General features: G+C 48.6%; 1 protein-coding gene across 27 annotated transcripts in view; it reads left to right on the forward strand.

The window, feature by feature from the left end:
* AAK1 (AP2 associated kinase 1) overlaps positions 1-21,978 on the forward strand; it is an 85,520-nt gene that overhangs the window by 43,890 nt on the left and 19,652 nt on the right. For 4 of the 27 annotated variants that reach the window (XM_056362921.1, XM_056362925.1, XM_056362939.1 and 1 more), the window contains exons 11-20: positions 90-244; positions 365-639; positions 1,503-1,718; positions 4,640-4,869; positions 5,516-5,673; positions 6,055-6,171; positions 7,997-8,092; positions 19,069-19,170; positions 20,870-20,971; positions 21,714-21,824. In XM_056362921.1, the coding sequence (XP_056218896.1) occupies positions 90-244; positions 365-639; positions 1,503-1,718; positions 4,640-4,869; positions 5,516-5,673; positions 6,055-6,171; positions 7,997-8,092; positions 19,069-19,170; positions 20,870-20,971; positions 21,714-21,824 (1,562 nt within the window). The other 23 variants (XM_056362930.1, XM_056362936.1, XM_056362945.1 and 20 more) reach the window with 14 other exon arrangements.

The following is a 21,978-nucleotide window of genomic DNA, read 5'->3' on the forward strand; positions in this document are numbered from 1 at the left end:
CTCTACCGTGTGTTGCATGCACCATCTGTCAGGCTAACAAAGACGGTGGTCTTACTGTTCTTCCTTTTATTCTTTACCACCTTTTATAGGCTGACAGATCCTATCCCTACGACAGAAACTTCCATAGCACCCCGCCAGAGACCTAAAGCAGGACAGACCCAAGCGAACCCCGGGATTTTACCCATTCAGCCAGCCCTGACGCCTAGGAAGAGACCTACAGCTCAAGCAGCCATTCAGCCACAAGGTGAAACCATGTTCCCTGTGTGGCGCCTTCCTGACAGGCGCTGTGTACTGTAGGGCTGTGGTGCATGTTAATCTAATGGATGTGTCTTTTTTTTTTTTTTTCTTTTTTCCCCTCTACTAGTTGCAGGACCTGCTGCCCTGGGCACTGCTCAGCCTTCGCTCCCTGCAAGCGTCCCCCAGCCGAAGGCAGCACCTCAACAGACTCCGGCACAGCCACAAGCCAAGCAGGCTCCGGCTCCGCAGCAAGCCTCGCAGGCACAGCCCCAGGTCCCTTCCACTCAGCCGCAAGCCACACCTCAGCATCAACAGCAGCTTTTCTTGAAGCAGCAGCTTCTGCAACAGCAGCAGCAGCAGGCTGCCTATTACCAGCAGCAGCAGATGATGCAAGCTCAGCAGGTAGGTGCGCGTGGCCGTGTTCATTGCATGCTTACTGTGCTAGAGGCCTGCGAGGCTGTACCTTTGCATTTATGGCAAGTCCCCTCGTTTTTGGGGGGATTGGTGCAGATTTTAGGCATTTTCCAATGTGGCTCCAGTTCTCTAGCAAGATTTTTCGCTACGCAAGGCTGGCGTTTCTAACAGTCAGTGTGGAAGGCCTTGAGGTAGTTTTGTCATGTACGAGCACAAAACAACTCGCACTTTACCTTATTTTATATGAGATTTTTATTTTATTTTATGAGATTTTACAGCTCCAGCTGTTTCAGGGTCTTGAGGTCAGTGCTCAGCTGATGAGCAGAGGGGTACTGTTCCTCTCCTGCTCGTGAGAAGCCTGGTGTGCCTTTCCGATGGGAGGACTCGGGTCTGGTTTTGTGGCAGACTGCGGCGATACGGAGGGCTGCGAACACGCGGTGCGTTAGACGAGCTGTGTCTAGATGACAGGCTTGTGTCCTTATCTGTGCTGCTATCAACACCGCAGTACTCTGCTAAAGCATCTGTAGCAGTGGAAGCAAAGGGACAATAAAGCTTCCAGTCCTGGGGGAAGGTTTAGAATTGATAAAAACAGGGAAAGGGAGTTCAGGACCCCAGGACAGTCTGCGCTGTGGGAGCCCCGTACAGGCTGGTGTAACACAGAAATAATCTAATTGGACCAGGAGGACGTTTTCCACCGCTCGTTTGCAGATGGTCTCCGAGCCGTGGCAGCCTCTCCCTGCTTTGCCACTTGCGGTGGCTGTAACCCTTCCTGTGGCTGACCCCAAGTTCTGGTGGTTGTACCCCAGTTCCCAGCTGTGCAACAAGCAGCTCAACAACTGGTTGTTTCCCAGTTCCCAGTGATGCAGCAAGGAGCGCCAGCACAGCAGCAGCTGATGCAGAACTACTACCAGCAGCAGCAGCAGCAGCAGCAGATGATGGCCCAGCAGGCAGCAATGCAGCAGAAGACAGCAGCAGCAGCAGTTCAGCAGAAGCAGCAAGCCCCAGCAGCGCCGCAGCCCCAGGCCCAGCAAAGCGCGGCTCAGCCAGCGCAGCCGCAGGAGCAAGTGGTAAGAGCCTTTCGGGAAGGAACAGGGCAGTGGGATTGGGAGTACTGGGAAGTGCCCTCCTGCCAGGTCTGGCGTGCCAGGAGCACCCCAGCAGGGCGGCTGGGATTTGGGACCCACGGAGGCTGGGTGAGAGGTGCTGTAGGGCCTGCTAGGTGCCCTGGTGCGTTATTACTGAGCTGCAGGTGTCGGCTCTGACCTTGCTGCCTCAGAGACACGTGTAGTTGTTTGGACTGCTCTTCCCAGCAGGATGCTGGACGCCGGAGCTGTGCTCTGGGTCCATAGGTGAGTAGATGATGAGTAGAGAGCAGATGAGAAGATGCAAGTAGCTGCTTAATGCAGCTTCCCTCTATCCCCTCCCCTGTCACGTTCCCTTAGAAGACTTGATAAAATCCTTTAGAAATCGTTTGTACTTAATGCATCAGGATGGGCACCAGGAAACAGAACTGCTTTATGTTGCTGCTCGTTTGGAAAACTTCTGTCTCCTGCTCAGGACACTGATGCAAGGGCAGGTGCACGCAGCCTTCCTGGTGGTTTCTGGTCTTGGGATAACTTTTTTTCTTTAACGAATACTATGGAAAAGGAGACTTTTCAAAGCACCATACCTAAAAATCAATCAATCATCCACTTTACTAATCATCTGAACGTGTGTCCAAAATAAGTGCTCTTTACTTAATGGAAAGTACGACTGCCTGCAACAGGGAAGTAGCCAGCTGTCTGCAGTGGTAAAGGCAGCGGAGCTGTGCCGGAGGGCAGGATCCCTGCTGCCAGGTGCCTCTGCAGTACACACGGGAGGCAGCTGAGCCTTTTGCTTTCGTTCCTGCACGATGCCGTCCATTCTTGCCGCTTTCTGGGAGCGCAAAGGGATGTCCCTAATTCTAGTTGTGTGTTGGAAAGAAAGCGCGTGCAGGTCCCAAGCAAGAGGAGGCTGCCCGTTGTTTTGCTGTAGCAGGTGTGCAAAGCATACTGTCTGTTAACAAACCACTGCAGGTACACGATGTTTGAGCCCAGACTAGGGGTCGCTTTGTGCTCGCTTGTTGATGAGTTGCTAGTTACTCAGGACCCCGTTCGTCTCTCATCACTTCAAAGGAGGCGTGCTCATCAGGAACTAATTTGACTAATAAACGCCAGAAGCCAGTGACCTGAGCAGTGCTGGGCCGTGGTGTTTGTTTTACTCTGATGTGTCTCAGGGCTCTGTCATATTCAGCCCCTTGGCTTTTATATTGATTTGCAGCACTAAGCTGGTTGTTAGGTAGGTGACAAGCTTTGTGTTCCTCCTGGTCTTGTTACTGTTCTGCTGAATGACCTGGGGCGAGATATTTTATTGAAATTGGCAGGAGACTTTCTGTACATGCAGACAGGTTTGGGATGAGGCCCGTTACTACCCTTTCCCTTTTGGAGGAGAATTGTCTGAAATGTAGTATTGAAGTGCATCTCTAAAGAGCTTTGCTGTGATTCACTAGCACAAGAACAGTCTTTATTAAATCAGCTAGATGAAAAATTAGCCTTATCTCCCTGGAAGGCTGATCAAAATGGATGCATCTGGACACTTGACCACTCCTGCAGCAGTTGGGAGGAGAAAACCAGTGGTCAACTCATTTCAAAAATGGTAGTGAGACATGGTCTCTGCAGAGCAGAGCCTCTGAGCAGAAGATACCAAGCCAGGACCCGTCAAAACCTTTTTGCATTGAGGGACTTGGGCTTAAGCTCTGCGTTAATTTCTGTGGCAGTTTTGGCACTGCCCTTTTATTTCTCAGTGCCAAGCGTACCGTTCCGCACTGACCTGTATAGCGAGACGTAAGGTGGGTGCATCAGAAGCAGTCAGGTCCGTTTGCTTCTCGGCCGCAGTGAGTTAGTCTGCCTGAAAATGCCAGATGAAAAGCAAGACGGGTAACCGCTCGTTTGCCTTCCCTCGCTGTAATTAAGCACCACACTGAGGATCTACCTCTTCTCGTCATTGCCCTCTTAGGTCTTTCCAAGTCTTTCATCTGTTGTCTTTGGTTGAAAATGGCCTGGGATGATACGGGGTGGGGAACAGGGAGTCAGCGCCCAGGTGCTGGAGGTGACGTGCAGACTTTCTGGTCTTCGTGTTCTAGTTTTCCTACTTTAAATCCAACCGTGATACCTCCCTGAAAGCCAGATTTTGATAAATCACATAATGGGAAGTGATGCTCTTGTTTATCGCTACAAGACAGTATTTCAAGTATTTACAAGTTTGTGAATTTAACACTGAGGTAATGGAAAAATAAGATCAGTGTGAGGAAACTCCTTGAAGTTTCCAAAGGGTTTGTAGCTGGGCTGCCTTGACTTACACCTAAACCAAAGGTGCCTGTTTTTCTCCTCCAGATTTCAATGACAAATGTCGTTCCTGTGTTACTTGTGGGTGGTTTTTTGGTTGTTTTTTTTTTTTTTTTTTTTTTGAGAAAGCTAAGAAAACTTCTTGCGCAAGATTTCTGCAGAAGACCTGTGCTCCTTTAGAGACCTGACCCCAATCACACATTATCTGCTGGAAGAAGCGCTGCTGTTCACCTTAACCCCCACTCCTTGTGTTCCTATGACATGACTCCTGCACGCTACCATCTGATTCCTTTTTTCACCTCTGCCCTGGATCTCAGCCCCTTTACTCGTGAACAAATTTCTGAGACCCGCTAGCCTTTAACGACAAGCGCTAATAGAGGCTTTTCCTCCGGAGCTGCGCCATAGAAAGGGGAGGAGGTCTCTGCTCGTGCAGTTCTAGTAATCCTCAAATACTACAGATCAGCGAATTCCCCTCTGCTCCGGCTGTTCTGTTCGTGTTTTTTTTCCCCTCCAGACTGTCTATCCCCAATCCATGACCTGAAGGTCAGATCCTCCAGCGTGTAGCCGTGTTTTCATCGTGGCTGTTAGTCATGAACAAGGACGTACTGTTTTACTTTCTCTCCTAGATGCAGGCACAAATGAGGCAACAGCAAAAACCTCAAACCACACCCCCCCCAGCAGTGCAAGGTCAGAAGCTGGGCTCTCTCACCCCTCCGTCCTCCCCGAAGACGCAGCGTGCAGGACACAGGAGGATTCTGAGCGACGTGACCCACAGTGCGGTTTTTGGGGTTCCAGCCAGCAAGTCTACTCAGCTCCTGCAGGCAGCTGCTGCCGAAGCCAGTCTCAACAAGTCCAAGTAGGTGGCTTGTCACTCGGTGTCGAAGGGGGTGGAGGGGAGGGGTAGGGGAGGCTTTTCTGAGATCTCCTACGCCAAACTCGGGGATTGAAGGTAGGCAGGAAACTGTGAGGTCTAAATGAGTCTTTGCCTTCCCAAGACCACAGTTTGAGGCTTGGCAGAAAGTTGCTGAAAAACTTCCCCAAGGGTGTAAGCCCTCCTGAATGCTTCTGTGCTCCCCAAAAGCTGAGCAAGTGGGGCCTTCCTCTGTGTTACCAAAAGCTAGTGTCGTTTCAGCTGTTCCACCTGTAGCCCCAGTGCACGCTCCACACCTGCTGCTTGGTATCAGCACTTCCCCAGGAGCACTCGAGCTCACTTTTATAGTGTCTACAGGCAGGAAGCCTCCACGTGGGCATTGCAGAAAAGTATTTCAAATGGTATGCTCTGCGGTGCTTATTTCAATCCCCGACACCAGGATGCTCAACCAAAGGAAGAGCAGATAAGGCTCACTGGTCCCAGGCTTCTGGGCATGCACGTACAGTAAAGTGTGCTGAGAGTTTTAAGTAGGAAGTAATTGTAATGCAGTAGCTTGGACCAGCTCATGGTGCTGGCCAGAGGATTTTGGATGGGTTATTAATGACTGTTTGGTTGGGTTGATCACATCCAGATCTGCTTCCACCACACCCTCGGGTTCCCCAAGGACCTCACAGCAGAATGTCTATAACCCGCCCGATGTCTCCACGTGGAATCCGTTTGATGATGATAACTTCTCCAAACTCACAGCTGAGGAGCTGCTGAACAAGGACTTTGCAAAGCTAGGTGACGGTAGGTTCATGGACGTGGCCTGCTCTCAAATTGGAAGATGGCATGGAACGATGCTGCTTTCGGTCAGATGCTCCTGGGGTGCTCTCCTATGTGCCCATAAGAGCTAAATTCTTCCAGTTGCCCTTCTCAGTCCCTGTCCTCTTTGCTGAGCAATTGCGATTAAATGAGCATGATCCTCAAAGGGAGAGGTACAAACCGCTTTTAAAGCGGCCTCGATCGGTTTGTTGTAGAAGCTACAGCTTATAACTTGCAGACGAAGCAGAGTTTGATTTGCAGCAAGGGGCTTAAGGCACATCCTGAAATAGTGTCGTAAAAAATCTAGGTAAGCAACCTGCCCTCAGAATGGAAGTTCTTCCACTAAATCTGCGTCTGGCATTTCAGGGAAAGCTCCAGAAAAGATGGGCAGTTCCACAGAGAACTTGATTCCGGGTTTCCAGCCGGCTTCATCTGCAACCCAGGCAGATGCATTTGGTGGCCCTTCCTTCACTGCTGGATCAGGTGAGTTTGTGAGTATGTCCTACAGGGCCGTGCCCAAACAGCACTGCAGAAAAACGGCAACTCTTTGTCGTAGCCTCTTTGAAAGGAAAGTAAAACTGATACAAATTGAGCTGGGCTTTTGGTACTGAGAACTGTAGGGATAGGGTGGGTGCTTTGGTAAAGAAGGGAAGGCAGGAACGGCACATGTGCTCGTCACAGTTGGGTAGTGGAGACAGGAGGTCTGTAGGCAGAGGTGAGGCTTTTGGTGAGGGAAGAAACTGAGCAAGCCCCTTAAGTTCACGAGGAAGCTGCTTAGCATGTTGAAGTTCCATGTGGCTCACGATTAGAAGTAAAATACATAGTGTGCGGTAAGGGAATTGGACTTGGGAGAACTTGGTCAGGGAAGCTGGAGGAGATTTCTGGCCTGCAGTTGTTAGGCTGTGTGAAGGAGAGGAGCAGCGATAACGATGTCTGCACTGCAGAAGGAGGAGAACAGCAGAGCAGGAGTGAGCAGGCAAAATCCTCAGAGGAGTGCACAGTTTGTCTCATCATTGACAGTTCAATGGTGAAGGCAAGAAGTTTTGCACTGGCTGTGCTGCGTGGGTCCAGAGGCCAGGAGTCCTTGGCTGGTCAGAGGAGCTTTTCCACAGAGGCCTCTGCGTGTGCGACCTTGTCTGGTGTCTCCTGTGGTACTTGGGTACCAAGGTTTTGTTATGAGCAGCCCCTTTTATGCCAAAAAAACCTGCGGTGAGTGCTGCTGCTTGTTTGTAGCTCTTCAGCATCAGTTTTCACCGAAAGCAGCGAAGACCTGCCAAGCACGGTGTTGAAAATACTGCCTCTGGGAGCCCCGACGTGCAGGTCCTCCTCTCCCCATCTCCTGCAGCCTTTGTTACTGGTGGCAAATGCAACCGATGCTTCCCCACAGCAGCGTGCCGACCCTCGGTGAGAGGAGTCCTGGGAAGAGACTGAAGGATCCTTTGTGGGGCAAGAAGTGACAAATCCATTCACGCTTATTTCTATTTATCAAAAGGAGATTTAGAGGAGCTTGTTGCTGAGCTTGGTATTGTTGGCTCTTACCTGAGAATTAAGGAGTTGAAGTCCATGACGCAAGAGTGCTCTAGGGGGTTGCTTTCTGAGTTTCTCTAGCTGTTCAGTGCCCTGTGAGGAGCTTACGATATTCCATCAGCCTTTGTGGAGTGATGTTGAGTAGCAGCAGCTCCAGGTTCAGCTGCAGGGTACCTTCTGCAGAGCCTGAGAAGCACCTGCGCGTGTTCTGGGCTTTCTGGATGCTGTAGCGTGTTCAGTTCTTTTAGTAGTTGTCTTTAAAATGTGCCCCTTGACTCTCCTGCCCCGTGGTTCGGCATAGGAAGGTGTCTTGGAAATTCTTTTGGTGCTGGCACTGGGCTGGGCGCTTCTAGTCCTTTTCTTTTTCTTTCCTTGTGGACAGGAGCCTGTCTAAGCCTGTCTGATGCAAGATGCTGCATCTCTTGTTTCAGACAGAGGCCCGACGTGGGGGGGCTAGCCTGCTGCTTGTCCTTTAAGGCATTTCACCTTCTGTGCCACTGTAAAGCGAGATAATAGCACTTCCCTTTCAAAGGATGTTTTGAGATCTGTGGGTTAAATTGTGTTGGAGAGCTACATGGTAATAGTTGTTTGGTTTTAGTTTATTTTTTATTTTTTTTCCCACACACTTGCAACATAACTTGTTCTGAGTGTGTGTTGCTCTTGTCAGGCCGTAGCCTGGACTCTGTAATACTAAGCTCTGTCTGAGCTGACGTTTTTGCGCGATGCTTTCTGCTTGTCTCTTCTCTGTTTCACTCTGCTTTTTTCTCTTCCTGGTTACCAGCTGAAAAAACGAAAGACATTCTGAGTTTGGACACTAGCCCTCCTCTTCTGACTGTGCCTGATCCCTTCATTCCGCTCCCGTTATCCGACACGCCAGGTAACTGGAACCGAGTTTATGGAGGGGGGCAGATTGTTGTTTGTTTCTGTACTCTCAATCCCCTGGTTCTGTTTCCGGGCACACCTGAAGTCCTGGGCCTCAGTCCATGGTGCTGGGTGCTGACAAGCTCTGCTGAGCTCAGTGGTAGTGTGATGTGTGGAGCTTTCTGCCCTTGGATATCTGTGTGGTGGCGGGAGCGGTGCTGAGCACAAGAGCCCTTCGTTTCCACGGCAGACCCTAGGGTTATCACACTGTTTCTATTGCCAGCAATGTCGGTGTCTTTTTAAAGGCTCAGTATTCAAAGCCAAAAATAATCACTGGGTAATTACCTGTTCCGATATAAGCCATTTTCAAATTGGCCTCCAACTTTGAAATTGTAGCTTTTATTATTGTTCCTCTTTCTTTCCCGTTAAGAGTCAGTGTTTCTTTGGCTTCCAAGGTCTCTTGCAAATGCGTGCTTCACGTGAAGCCTGAGTTAAGATGTAACCTTTTCTGATTTGGCAAAATTTTCTAGTGCAGCTGGTAGCTATTTCCATTTACTTTGCAGCACTGCTTAAAAGTCTTTCCTGCGTGCACATTTCAGCAGCCAGCACTTTTTAGCACGATATTATGTAAGCACTTAGGAGCTTATTTGCAAATTGGTGGGATTTGGAATGTGGGAATGTCTTTTATCTTGGAGTTTCTCTAAGCTTTCTGGTGAATATGTGCGGTGGGCCTTCTTGTCAGCTAGCCCCAGAGGACGAGTGCTTGTTACAGCTCTCACCCTTGTCCTTAGCTCAAGCTGTGGATCACTGGTGTGTTGGCAGTAGAGGACCCAAGCTTCAAAATGATGTGCTTGCAGAGATGGCATCTCTCCGTGGGAAATTAAGCAGTTTGGGGTGGGGCAGTGGGGAAGTCTGCGTTTCTCCATAACGTGGAACTTGCTTCCTTCTGGTTGATGCTCAAAAAATGAGAAACGTGTTTTGGTTCAAAAGGGATTTTAATCATAAATGCTGCAGTTCAAGAAAAGAAGCAGAACTTCCAGACTTTCTCCCCCATGTGAGTGCCAAGAGGTGACCTGCCCAGCTATAATTTGAAAAGAACCTACAGAAGACAGATGACTGCATGGTTTTTTTTTTCCTCCTCCCCTGAATGCTATTGCAAGTGTTGGCTTTACTGACTTGAAGCCTGTCAGCCCAGACTACGATGTAATTATCTGCCAGCACGCTCAACGCATGCAGTTGTGCACCAGGACGGTTGTTTTCCTTATTGCCTGTTGCATTTTGAAATGGCACGACTGTGTGAAGCAGCCTTAGCTGCCGGAGCTCTGAAATTCTTTGTGGTAGAGAAACCACTGCAGAGAAACTGCCTTTCAACCCTGCCCTCGGGTGTAAATGATCAGAGCAGCAGTTGTCTGCAGTTCTCGTGGTGCCAGGTTGCTTGTCCCACAAACCTGTCCCTGAGCGGTTGTGTATCTTTGCAGGCAGGTGCTAATCTCTCTGCCTGCCTGTACCTGGTCCTGTTGAGTTCTGTGGGTCTCCTTCCATGAGGGCAAAGCAGGGGGCAAGGGCAAGCACGAGATTTGGCTTTGGTGGCTTCCTGCAGGTTCCTGCCAAGATATTCCTAATTATTTTTGTTTTTTCTTTAACAAAAAAACTTGAGGCCGGGAGCCCGTGAATGAAGGAGCAGAGCCACGGACTTACCCTTAGCTTTGAAAACTGAGAGGGGTTGTCGCTGCTTGTAAATCCAACAGAAAAAGATAAGAATCCTGGATTTGGACTAAGGTTTTCAATCTGTGTGTCTGTCACGCAGAAATGTCGTCTTTGTTCTTTGCATTACCTGTGCAGCAACATCCCTGCAGCAAGCACAGAGGTCTTGGACAAGAGGGATGTGCTGCCTTGTGTGGCAAAGGCTTTCTTCGCGGTGTGCCCCTTGGGTCGGCAGAGCTGGGATTGACCCCAGCCTCTCATACATCATCATCTCCAGTTGCATGTCTCCAAGCTGCAGAAGCACAAAACTTCTGAATTTCTTTGAATGCGTGCTAAATACTTGCTTTATTTGGAAGATTTTTGTTTCTGAGAAAACCTTGATAGTGAATCTCTTTCCTTTGAAAACATTTTACATCTGTCTTTTTATAGACTGGGAGCGTGCAGAGCCTTACCCCTTGGTTGTACAAGAGCGGTGTTGTTCAGAAAGGCTTTCACTACAGGCATAAGTGAGGCTTTTATTTGGTATTTTCCCTGTTTGTCATACAGAGCCAGTTCTGTCAGCTTTCTGCGCTCTGAACCTGTGACAGCTGACGGTCTGGCTGGGAGCTCAGTTTTGTTTTTTGGGCTTTTTTTGTTTGTTTTTTGGGTTGGTTTTTGGTGGTGTGTGGTTTTTTTTGGTTTTTTTTTGCTTAAGCTGCAACCTTGCTCCCTTTGCTGGCACCCGAGGGTGCAGGTGGCATCACTTGAACGCTGGCCAGAGACCGACCTCCTTGGGCTTTCCCACCTTTCCTCTGTATGCTCGGAAGGACAGATGAACCTTTCTGTCACAGATTCCTCAGAAGCAACTAAATGATGCTTAACACGTGACAAATAGCCATAGTGTGCATCCCCAGGCAGCCGAAACGTGTTCAGATGGAGGAGCGCGCTGCTGGCGGGGCTACAGCCGACAGATGTGACTTGGAGTGTGAGTGCTCGCTTGTAGGTTTAGCCAGATGACACTTGTAGACGTGGTGTAGTCAGTGAAGACAAACGGACAGCGGGATCTAGCAGGCTGGCCTGTTTGTGTGGATCACGGCGCTGGAGGTGTGCGATACCCTAGAGGAGGCTGGTTTTCCTTTGCTGTGGGTAACAAGCTTCCCAGTAAGTATTTCTAGAGGAGAGGTAACGTAGCACCCTACAGAAGGCAGAAATACCAGCTCAGGGTAATGATCGAGGGCAAGTTGAATGGTTTTCAGTCTATTCCTCCTTCTCCAATGAGTAACGGCTGCAATTCTTAATGGAATTGTAACTAGTAAGAGGAGCTGGTAAGAGGTATGTAAAAATATGGCAAAACATCTGTTAAAATAAGGGAGAATTAAATATTCATGCTGAAAACATTTTTTTTTTTTTTCCTTATGCATGTGCAGGAAAGTGAGCCAAGTTCTTTTTAATAAGCTTATTGTAGGCTTCACTGCTGATTAATCATAATGGGGTATTTGACCAGAATGGCAATTTTTCTGCTGTGTGTGGCTACTTGATGTCTATCAGTATGAATTTAGCTCATACAAACGAGCATGGGAGGCGAAATTTTGCACAAGGTATTCTGGACACCTGAATTTCAGCTGAGTTACATAGCATCAAGATGGATCTTTTCCTTTGTCCTTGAGGCTCCACTCCGTGAGTAGTCCCAATTCTAGGGTTTTTAAACCTGCTTTAAGAAGTATTTAATGAGAGGTTTGGCCCTCACCACGTGAATACTTCTGCTTTAGCCCCTGTCCCTTATTAACTACTGAAATTTAAATGCTTACGTGCTGTGTTGGCGCAGTTACCCGCACTCTTCAGTCATCTGTTAGTTTCAGGAAAGGTTTTAGCTATGTCCTTTTTACTCTAGAAACGTCTGCTCAGATAAACAAGTTTTGGAGGAGTGGGTGGGCCCAGTGAAATGCCCTGTGAGATAGGAAAGGAGTATCCCTGGTGCTGTTTGTTGGCTTGGGCTGGGAGGGGGTGTCTGCTGCTCGCTCTGGTTGCAGATCAGCGTTCTTCCCCCAGGTGCCCTGTGCTGCTGGCAGTCCTGGCTTATTCTCCACTCTCTGCAGAAGAGGAGAGAGAGAAGAGGTGGTGGGTGTGGGTCCTTGGCAGCAGAGCAAGCGAGGAGAAGTTGTTGAGCAGCAGGACTAGGTGTGAGCGCTGAGAAAAAGCAGCTCTGCTCCTCCCTGCTACTGGATGGAGGAGAAACTCCCCCGTGCTGCGGAACGCGCCGCGCCGATTCCTGTGCGGGCTGAGCTGTGTGCGCAGGGTTGGTGGTACTGGCGGCCTCTGCATCAGTACCGAGCGCGATCCCGCCTTTGCGTGGGGTCAGTCGTCTTTTTTTTACACCTCTGCCAAAGAGAAGGCATCATTCTTTCTTTGCAAAATTTACAAGACCGTTTACCCCGCGCAATAATTCAGCATACTGGTACTGGCTGCAGCTGAGAGGCAAATGTGGCTTCAGAGGAGTTGATTTGTTTGAAGAGCAGCAACACCAAGCGGCCTCTGCAGCGTTGTCTTACCCGTAACGGAAAGGGAGACAGAAATTCCGTGCCCGGCACAGCTAAGTAAACACACAGGTATAGCGGGGGGTGGAAGCGCAGGCCGAGAAAGCACGCCCGTGCCACCCAGGCACGCGCTGGACACTCACCTTTGACAAAAAGGGAAACAGCGTTGCTTATTCACGAGCCATTGTCCTGTTGGAGTTCTCCAAAGCTTTTCAATAGCACTTTAAGAATGACTTTTGCCTTTTCATTTCCCTCAAGTACTCACGGACTTGCATGTTTTTACTCACCCCAGAGGATGCTTGTCGGGGCTAAGGAAGCAGATGTTTTGCAGTGCAATTTCAAAACAAAGCGTGGCCACACCCTTGCCATGTTTCTGGAGCTAGCTATCAAAAATGTGTGGCCCTGATAACCATTCCTGCTCGAAACATAATTGGCTTCAGAAATAGGGGGTTTAAGCAAAACTCTTATTTTTCTCATTGTGTTCTAATGTGTGACCTGCGGACTGGGCTGCTCTGCAGGGTGCCAAAGCGGCGCTGCGAGCTGGGGGTGTGTTTCAGGCTATCGCAGCGTTTGAAGAACTGGAAGTGGGAAGGAATGGTGAAGGCTTGAGGTCAGACTGCTGAAGCTGGCAGTTTCTCACACCTGGGAGCATGAACTCGGGCTCAAACCATTGACATCCTTGTTGAAACGCACAAGTTCACCTGCTTTAACAGGGCCACTATTACTACTGTAGGAGGACTTCTTTATTTTTGTGGCACAAAATGCTTGAAGTGTTTTCCATCGGCATAACTCTCTCTATCCCAGGCCCATAAATTCTAAGATAACTGTATGCCCACCTGTGTCAGGGTGTTGATAACAACCGTAAGAGAAAACCTCTATTTCTAATAATAACTTACATTTCTGCCAAGAGGGCACACTGAGATAAAGTAATTGCAGACAGGTGCAAACACATATTGATGCGTGCTGATGATCTGAGTTTACATCTTGAGCTGGGAAGATGCAACAGGGGAACTACTCATCTACTAACTTGAATTAGTTGCTGTATTTTTAATTGAGGGTGCAATCTAGTGTGGTGATGCTTGGGAGCAACAAAGCCAATGGGCCCCAGGGATCCCAACCAAATGAATGTCAGTAGTAGCTAGTGCTGTTTCTGTCTGGGCTTTGAGTTTGATTCAGAGGGGTAGTATTTTTACAAATATTTGAGATCTTGAAAGTTAAACTAAAATTGTTTGATTTTGATCTCTTAAGGAGCCACTGTTAAATGTTGTTCTACTATTTCTATGGTGTTTAAAGACCGTGTTTAAAGTCCGTATTTAAAGCATACCAATTCCATTTTGTCCCCCTTTGTCTCTCTACTTGTGCTATATAAGAAACAATTCCATTTCACAGAAACTCCATTAGGAAAATTAAAGTCCAGTGCCTTCCTTTTGATTACTCAAAGTCTTCTGTTGCTGAATAAAGTGCAGGGTTTCCTTCAATCTTTAATACGTGGTTAATCAATAGGCAGAAATCTTTCAGGGTGACTAATCTATACCTGCTTTGGTAATTTGCCCTCCCACTCGCAGCACAGTTGACTTGGCAGGATTTTTACAACTTTGTCTTTCTTTCTCAGTTGACATCCGAAGAAAAGAACTCTGCTGTGTGCTCTATTGAATTGTCTGTCTTTTTGCTATTCCTCCGCGGTACACGAGTGAGTAATGTTCTTACTGTGTGCGGTGCCTGGCTGGTGGACTTTTTTGGCTTTGAGATGTTGCATTTTGATTGTTCAGTGTGTTACCAACTTATGATGGATTTTTGCCCTCTGTTCCCCTTTTTAACTTGCAAGTTTCTCAGGAATCTTTTTTCTTTCTAATAGCCTGCTCTAACTAAAAACCCATTTTCCTCCCTCGTACCTTCATTTATATTTTTTTTCATAACTCTATTCCGTCTTAAAATGCTTTCTGCCTATACTGTGTGGCTTAACGGCTATATTGCCAAGTATAAATGCAGCATGCCAACTTAGTCTTTGGTAGTGGTGGTGGTGCAGATGCAAAGTCTGTGCAAATTGACTGATGGTAAATCTCAGAAATCAGTTTTGTGCATGTGTTAGAAATGAAGGGATCTGAAGGAAAAGGTCAGTTTTCTCACTGGATTGCCCCAAAGCTGTGCTGCTCAACCTACGCATGGGGATTGAACTTGCTTGCTTGTCCCGTGGTATATAAATCCGTAGTTAATTCTGCTGATGCTAAATGGCATTACCTCCTTCTGATGTTCGTGCGATCAGAGGAAAGGCTCTTGCTTTCATTCCCAGAGGAAGCGGTTTGGTTTTCCAGTCTCCGAAGCTGCTAGCATCTGCCGTTTGGGGCTGCCTCGGAGAGCTGTCAGCTCTGTAGGCTCCTGCTTTGCCTTTTCTGCAGCCTGTTTGGCTTACTCTGACTACGATAGGAAACAGTAATTTCTTCTTGTGAGGAGCGGGCAACTTTAAGAATATGAAACGTTCATCTAAAGGCTGCAGTGTGCAGCTGGGCTTCGGCTCTGGAAAGGGTTGATAGCGCACTTCTTACACACACACACAAACCCACACACGCCCACGTGCTTTTTAGCTTAGACACCTTCTTAAGACTTGTTAATGAATCTTGCTTACTCAGCGAGCATCCTTACTAGCTGATGCAACACCATAGCAAACCTGCTGCCATCCTGTCAGGACTGGAACTGGACAAAGTAGAGAACTGGACAGCAAACGAAGCAGCATTGGTGAGATCAGTCCCGAGCCCAAACCAAGCTGACTTCCCCTGAGACCTGGGAAGCGTCTGGCAGGTTTTCCCTAGGCTGCCTGGGGAAGGGGATGCCTCCAAGAGGCAACCTCGTGTGGGAGCACAGGTATGGATTTAGAACACACATTTCCCAGCTGGAGCTTGTTAAAAGCCCTTCCCGAGAGCCCTTCAGGAGCTGTAGGATATAAAATACCTTTGTATTGGGCTACATGTTCTTAACATTGTTTATCCTTGGGCTTGTTTATGTGCCTGCATATGGGTAATGTGGATACCTCTACTGGTTTTGGGGCAGAAGGACATCTGATGCCATAAAATCCTGAATCTAACTGCGTCGTGATTAATACAGAATGTGTTTTGTCCTGTCTCGCTGCAGCCTGAGCTCTACACATGCACGAAATTAATTGCAATGGGCCCTGGAACTGCAACATAGATGAAGTTTTCTCTTCGTTTATTTCTTGTTCTGTTGCTGTTTGCTCCATAACTGATAGTCTTTGCCATTGGGACCACTTCTAAAGCGCAGCTTGTGATTGTGTGCCCGCATGGCCTGGAGAGTCACGAGAAACAGGTCCTGTAGTGGCAAAACACCTCTCTTGGCTTCCCTCCAGTAGATCTTTGCTAGGGGGATGGCAGCCGGGTGTTCTAGAGAAGTCCAGAGGCCAGGCTGCAGCCTTCGTCTCTTCCTGCAAAGGGCAGATAGGTGCTGCGTGCCCTGTCGGAGGAGTCTGTTCTGCAGTTGATCACTTTCTGTGTACGTGCCTCGGAACTGTTCTGTTCGTACGGATAACACGAGGGACATGAGCTATCCCAGCTTTCCCTGTTCTTGCACTGCTGCATTTCTTACTTATTTAAATTATTGAGCATCGCTGCCTCCTCACCATCTCAACCATGACTTTGCTTGCAGGTGAAGCAGCTTTTCTCTTTGAAATTAAAATTAAACTTCTGCTAGAGAATTCCCTCGGTAGCAGGACCCAAAATACAGTTTGGTATCGCGAGTGTTTTTATGTTCTAGGTTTGCGTGCAGTCAAACTGCAGCTGCCTAACGTTCGTGTGCAGGGAGACAGTGTAGCATGCAGAAGATACCTTCTTGAGTTCCTGCTTCGATGAGTGGAGCTGTGGTGAAGCAGAGGCTTAAGAGCTGGGTTTATTTGCCACTGCAAAGGCGTGTAGTGTGCTGGACTTGAATGTTTGGTGTGGGCTCATGAGAACTTCCGCTAACATACGTGTCTTTAGCTGATACGCTTATTAAAAAAAAAAAAAAAAGAGGCCAAACCGACCCCTGCAGAGAAGGTATTCCTGGTTACTAACACAGAACCACGGATTGCGCTGGACCTTCGCTAACTTTTTCCTTTGCTCCTAGTTGACCGTGAATTTCCCCTCCGCTCTAGAGTGACCGCTGTTCCTTATCTCTTATTCCCACAGGTTAGTACAAGGTGCAACACAAAACAGAAACAGAATGAACTGCTAGGCCTCGAAACGGGCTGAGGCATCTGGGTTTTGTTGCCTTTGGTATCTCCTTTCCCGTTCATCCCAACACCTTCTTGTTCTTGTTGAACTTCTCGGCCTCACTCGAAAGGGAATAAAAGTTCCTTCTAATCCTGCGCTAAGGGGCGCAGGGGCTGCCTGTGCCAGCGCTGGCAGGTCAGCACCAGCAGTGAAGGAAGCCGGAAAGGCGATCGCGTGAGACAAGTAACAGAATAAGACCAAGAACCACTGACAGTCTAAAGCTTTGCATAAAACTGGTCGAACCCCAGGGGACGGGAGGGAAAACTGACGCGTGGGGTGAAACCCACGGTGTTTAGTCTCGTAATTTCTGGAGGTTTAAAAAAGCGTGGCTGAGCTCAATAGGCAACTTCCTAGTACCTGAGCAAGGGGCAGTTCCACTGCGTTAAATGGAAATCTGCAGGAATGAAAAAGGAGGAAACCAGAAAGGTTAGGGTGAAGAATGGGGACTTCAAGGAGCAAGACGCTTGGAAATGGGGTCGTAAGAGGAGTGATTACTGGACGTACAGGGGTTTGAAGAGAGAGGTTGATGCAAACGTCTTGAAGAGCTGGGCAGTGGCAGAGGGGCCGCCTCTAAGTCTGCGTTGAAACGAGGGTCTTGGCCCGAGTCCCTAGAAGGGGACCACGTTCGCGGTGTACGTACAACACGTACAAACCTGTCTCGGAGCAGGAGCCAAACCCAGTCTGAAACCGCCCAACTCGGAGGCAATCCGTAACTTCTCCCACAGTCGCCCTGTGCCTTGCTATCGGGATTAAGTGATTGGAAACGCTGTTGGAGTCGGCTGCACCCTGGCAGACACCGGTTACCTCGTTGCTTCCCTCAGGGAAAAGGAACTGAGCATGTTCCCTGTCGTCTTGTCCCCAAGTCTCTCTCCTGTGCTGCGGTTTTCCCAGTGTACTATAATCACTTCCATCCTTCTTAGCTCCCTTTTGATGACATTAACACATCTTTTTTTTTTTTTTGTTGTTGCCAAGCCCCTGCTCCCGGCCTCTCTGTTCATCCAAGGAAAAAGCCCCTCTTTGTGCTGCCGAGGAGGATGCCTCTGCGCTTGGGGTGCATTTTCTTTGGCAAATCCGACTTTAAAATTGGGTATTCCTCACAGGGGTGGGAAGGTTTGATGTACGTTCAAGGCTGCAGTTCAGCAGGTTTTTCCTTCCAGCTGACCTTCTTCAGGCCTTTAATGTTAAAGCAGCTGCCCCTTGGGTTGGTTTCTAGGCTCCCTTCCCCTCCTGGTTGCTTTTAGTGTGTTGGCTTGTGAAGTTTTTCACGGGGAGTAGAATTTGTCCTGCTTTGAATAAGCAGTTCCAAAGCTGCTAGGCTATTTTATTATTTATATGGAGCAATAAAAAAAAGATGGATTTTATTACCGTATATGTAACAGTGCAATTTAAGCTTTTCTTTGGCTTTCTCAGCATGTGAGTCTTTTTTACAGCAGTGTTCCGGAGCCTGTGCTTTTGTGCAGTTATGAGCACGTTTACTTTGGATAATAAATAATAACACCAGCCTTTGAACTCAAAACGTAAAATACAGATGTAAAAAATTTTGTAAATATATAGCTGTGGCAGGGCCGCAGCTCATTCTAATGTTAGGTTATAAACGCAGCTGTTTGAACGGTTTGTCCGTGGGGAGGAAATTTTGTCAGTGCTGTTCTGTCAAATGCGATTACTTCCAGGAAATCCTGGAAATGTTCTTTATCTTCTGTGAAGAAACCCTTGTGAAAGCTAAATAATTAAGGTCATCGTTGAAAACCCGGTTACTATGATTGTGAAATCGCTCATCCCCCAGATCGATAATGGAGATGAACGTTTTGCCCAGGCTATCTAAATTTCTTTGTGTGAAGGATAATGGGAACCACAGGAGTTGTACTGCTGAGAATGACATGTCTGATTTGAAACCTGATAGTTGAAATAATTAATTGGTAACTAGACAGCTGTTTAACCCAAGGGCAAGTTCTGATGTCTGGCACTGTGGTGTCTCGGTGATTTCTGTTTCCGCTTAAGCTCTTAAGCGCTGTAACCATTCCGTTCTTGGGCAAATGAGTAGGTGGTGTGTACCTAGCTCTAGCATCCTGAGCTTCTGGTCACCTCTTCTGCTTCTTGTCATGATACAAAGACTAACAAATACAAAGACCTCCCCAGCACAGGAAGGTGAGGGGGGAAGAACTGAAGGTTTTATTTATTTAATTTGCCTTTCAGTGGGTCACGTTAAGCTTTTGTGCTTTGGGTAGGAGTGAAGGGCCTGTGTGCTGTGTTACAGTGGCTCCTCGGGGAGAGCAGCGTGCAGTGGGTGAGGGTGTCCTCAGTTGTCTCAGATGACCGTGAACAGCTGCCCCCCAGTATGTCTAAGTGAAGTGTTACTCGCACAGAAAACCGTCAGGCTCAGAAGAGATCTGCACACGCTGGACTATGAGCCAGTGAACTGGGCACCTGATTAATGTTGTCTCTCTTTTTTTTTTTTTTTTTTTCCCCTTGCTTTTTTTTTTCTCTGTTGCTTTCCTTCCTCCTTTTCCTGCTTAACCCAGAAAAACTGATTGAGGGACTCAAATCTCCTGAGACTGCGCTTCTGCTCCCTGATATCCTGCCTCTCGCTGACCCCTTCGGTAGCACGTCAGACGCTGTGAATGGTAAAAAAAAAAAAAAAACCAACAACTTAGGGTGCCTCTTCCCCTCTGTCTCACATGGCATGTCTTGTCCCGCATGATACCTCTGCGTGTTTAATCCCTCCAGGCTCTCAAAACAGCCGCTGATATTGGTGAAACACAATGTGATAGGAGGTTGTGGATTACGCTGAGGCAGACCTGCCGGTTCTCCGTGGGACTAGTGTCTGATCAGCGGAGACTCTGTGTTTGCATTTAAAAATCTGGGCTCGCTGATTAGGCATGATAACGTGGCGTGGTTGCGCCTTGTGTGTTCTTCTGGGCTTGGCAGAAGAAAGCTAATAGTTGACTGAAGCAGAAGGTGCAAAAAATCCCTCCATTTCTGTGAAAGGCTTCGCTGTCAGCGCGACCCAGGCACTGAGCCTGTCTGCCCATCGACCCTCGGCAGGATGGGGAGGACGGCGTTGCCCTTGACCTTGGGGCATATGCTGAGAATAAACATGGTAGGCTGCCCTGAGCCCAGATGCAGCAGGCTCCAGGCGGTGTAAAGATCTTCAGAGTGTTGCAGAACTGTGTTTGGTCTACTTGCCAAATGTATTAAAGACTAATAATTGCAGGCTGCAGTTGGTTGCAATCCGCTGCTTTTGCGGTTTTGGGCCGCAGCCAGGGTCCCCCAGCTAGCTGGTTGCAACCTTGTAGCTTTGAATAGAGAGGTAGGAAATGAGGAAACCTTCGTAGCAAGACTTTTTCTCCCTTTTGCAGTTTTCGGCAGTTGTCTGAATGCTCTTAGATAATGATCCCACAAGTCGCAGGCACAGACACACACTGCTGTGCAAACAGAAATGTTCAATAATCCCTCAAAGCTGACCGGTTCGATCGCCGCTGGTCCTGGCGTTTGACGCGAGTGCGTTGCTGCTGTTTAACTTCTTGGTCATTGCCTTGATGTTGGTCCTTGAGGGAGAGACCCAGACCAGCGTTACACCTGGCTGGTGTGACCGTGCCAGTTACCTTCCATGCCTCTCCCCCTCCCAGTTATGGCTTCTATAAAACCAAATCTTTCTTCCCAGCCTTTGTAAAAATGTCCTTTTTGTATCCATAAATGGACGTCAGGATCGGACGATACTGGGGACTGGCGTTTTCAGTAGGGCGCTGAGTTCCAAAACTTGATCACCCCTCCGTAGGGTCCGCAGTCTTTGCTCCACTGGGCGCTCCAAATGGAAAAAAAAGGTCCCACGTCTTGGCTTTTTACAGGCTGAAGTGGGAACGTGCTAAGGGCTCTGCGGCAGGTATTTTAATGATTTGTTGCTTCTCATGCAAGGGGACTCCTTAAAGGTCAGTGTGTTCCTTTTGCTGGAAGAGGATCTTGCAAAAACTTGCAGTTGTTTGCCCAGCCCCAGGCCGTCTGCTTAGCTGCAGGGCGGGCGTTATTACCTTCCCACCCTCTGGCTATTTCAAATTGGGCTTGCCCAAATTAAAATAAATAAAACCAACCCGACAGAAAAGCCTCAAACACAACAAACACTTAACGTGTTACGGTCTTCCCTCACGGAAGTCTGACTTCAGCCCCTCATTGCTGCCAGTATTAAAGGGTCTGTCATGCAGCAGACACGCGTTAAAGGGTCACTAAAGGATTCAGACAGCTGCCGCCTTCGTTCCTACTTACACTGTGTCTTGCAAACTAACCTCTGGCTTCTCCTCTGCTCTGGTGTTTCGCACATTTGGAAAGGAAAACCTGAGGTAGCTGTTGAGAGTCTCATACCGGGCCTCGAGGCTCCGTTGCCCCAACGCCTTGTGTCACAGACCGAGTCGGTTGCCTCCAACAGAACAGGTTGGTGCGGCGGGAGGGTGCTGGGGGGCAGGGGCGCGTCGTACCGGCGCGGGCTGTGTAAGTCCGAAAGCGCTGTCCGCTTCAGCATGAGCATCTGCTTTTCCCACCAGTGTAAACTGGGCTTGCTTGTGTGTCTTGTGAGTGCGTGCTGCATGGTTCCTTGAAGGTCACTGTTGCTTGTCTCCTGGCAAAGAAGGGTACGGTGTTCCCTCAGCCCACCCTTACAGATCCGTAGGGGCCGGAGTGTCGCTCCGATGAAGTGCTTCTGGAATCTGGAGCAGTCACTGGCTTGTCTGTTCCATTGGGGCACGGTAGTAAACAATTCCTGTCCCTTTCTGACTGCAGAGGCCTTGGTCTGGCCAATTCTGCAGCAGATAGACTGGTCCTCTTTTCAGAGGTCTCTCGTGGAACAGGCAGAGACTCCCTGGAAATCTCTCCCCGCACTCCCCTTCTCTGCCCCTGCTTTAACCTGTCACTCGTGTGGGTTTTCGTGGTGTTGCTCAGCGTTGGAGGGCAGTTAGCCCCGGAGGATGCTAAACGTGTTGCTGAGGGTGTTGGGAATCCCTCTGCCCTCGCTGCAGATGTTTTCCATCACCAAACCCGGTAGGTTTTGTGCTGGCTTTGCACCAGAGCTGTGTCTGTACACCGAGCGGACGGGAACGGGAACGTGAGAATGTGAGTTAACAGTGTTTGTGTCCTGTTTAATGCTTCCTCGCGCCTTTGGATGCTAACCTGGACTCAGACTCTCTCACTGGGGAAGACTCTCTGCTTGACTGTTCCCTGCTTTCTAATCCTGCCGCTGACCTCTTGGATGAGTTTGCTCCCGTAGCTTTCGCAGCTCAGCCTCACAAAGGTAAATGTCCCTTTGCCTCTAACACCCCATCCGTCCTGGAACGTGGTCTGTAGCTGTCGTGAAGTGAAGGTGATACCAGTTAACACAAGCAGATGCTCTCACCTGTCTGCTGGAGGTGGTTGGTTGGGGTTTTTTTTTGTTGTTGTTGTTTTTG

The sequence above is a fragment of the Falco biarmicus genome, chromosome 18, assembly GCF_023638135.1.
Source record: "Falco biarmicus isolate bFalBia1 chromosome 18, bFalBia1.pri, whole genome shotgun sequence".
In the NCBI taxonomy this organism is placed as follows: domain Eukaryota; kingdom Metazoa; phylum Chordata; class Aves; order Falconiformes; family Falconidae; genus Falco; species Falco biarmicus.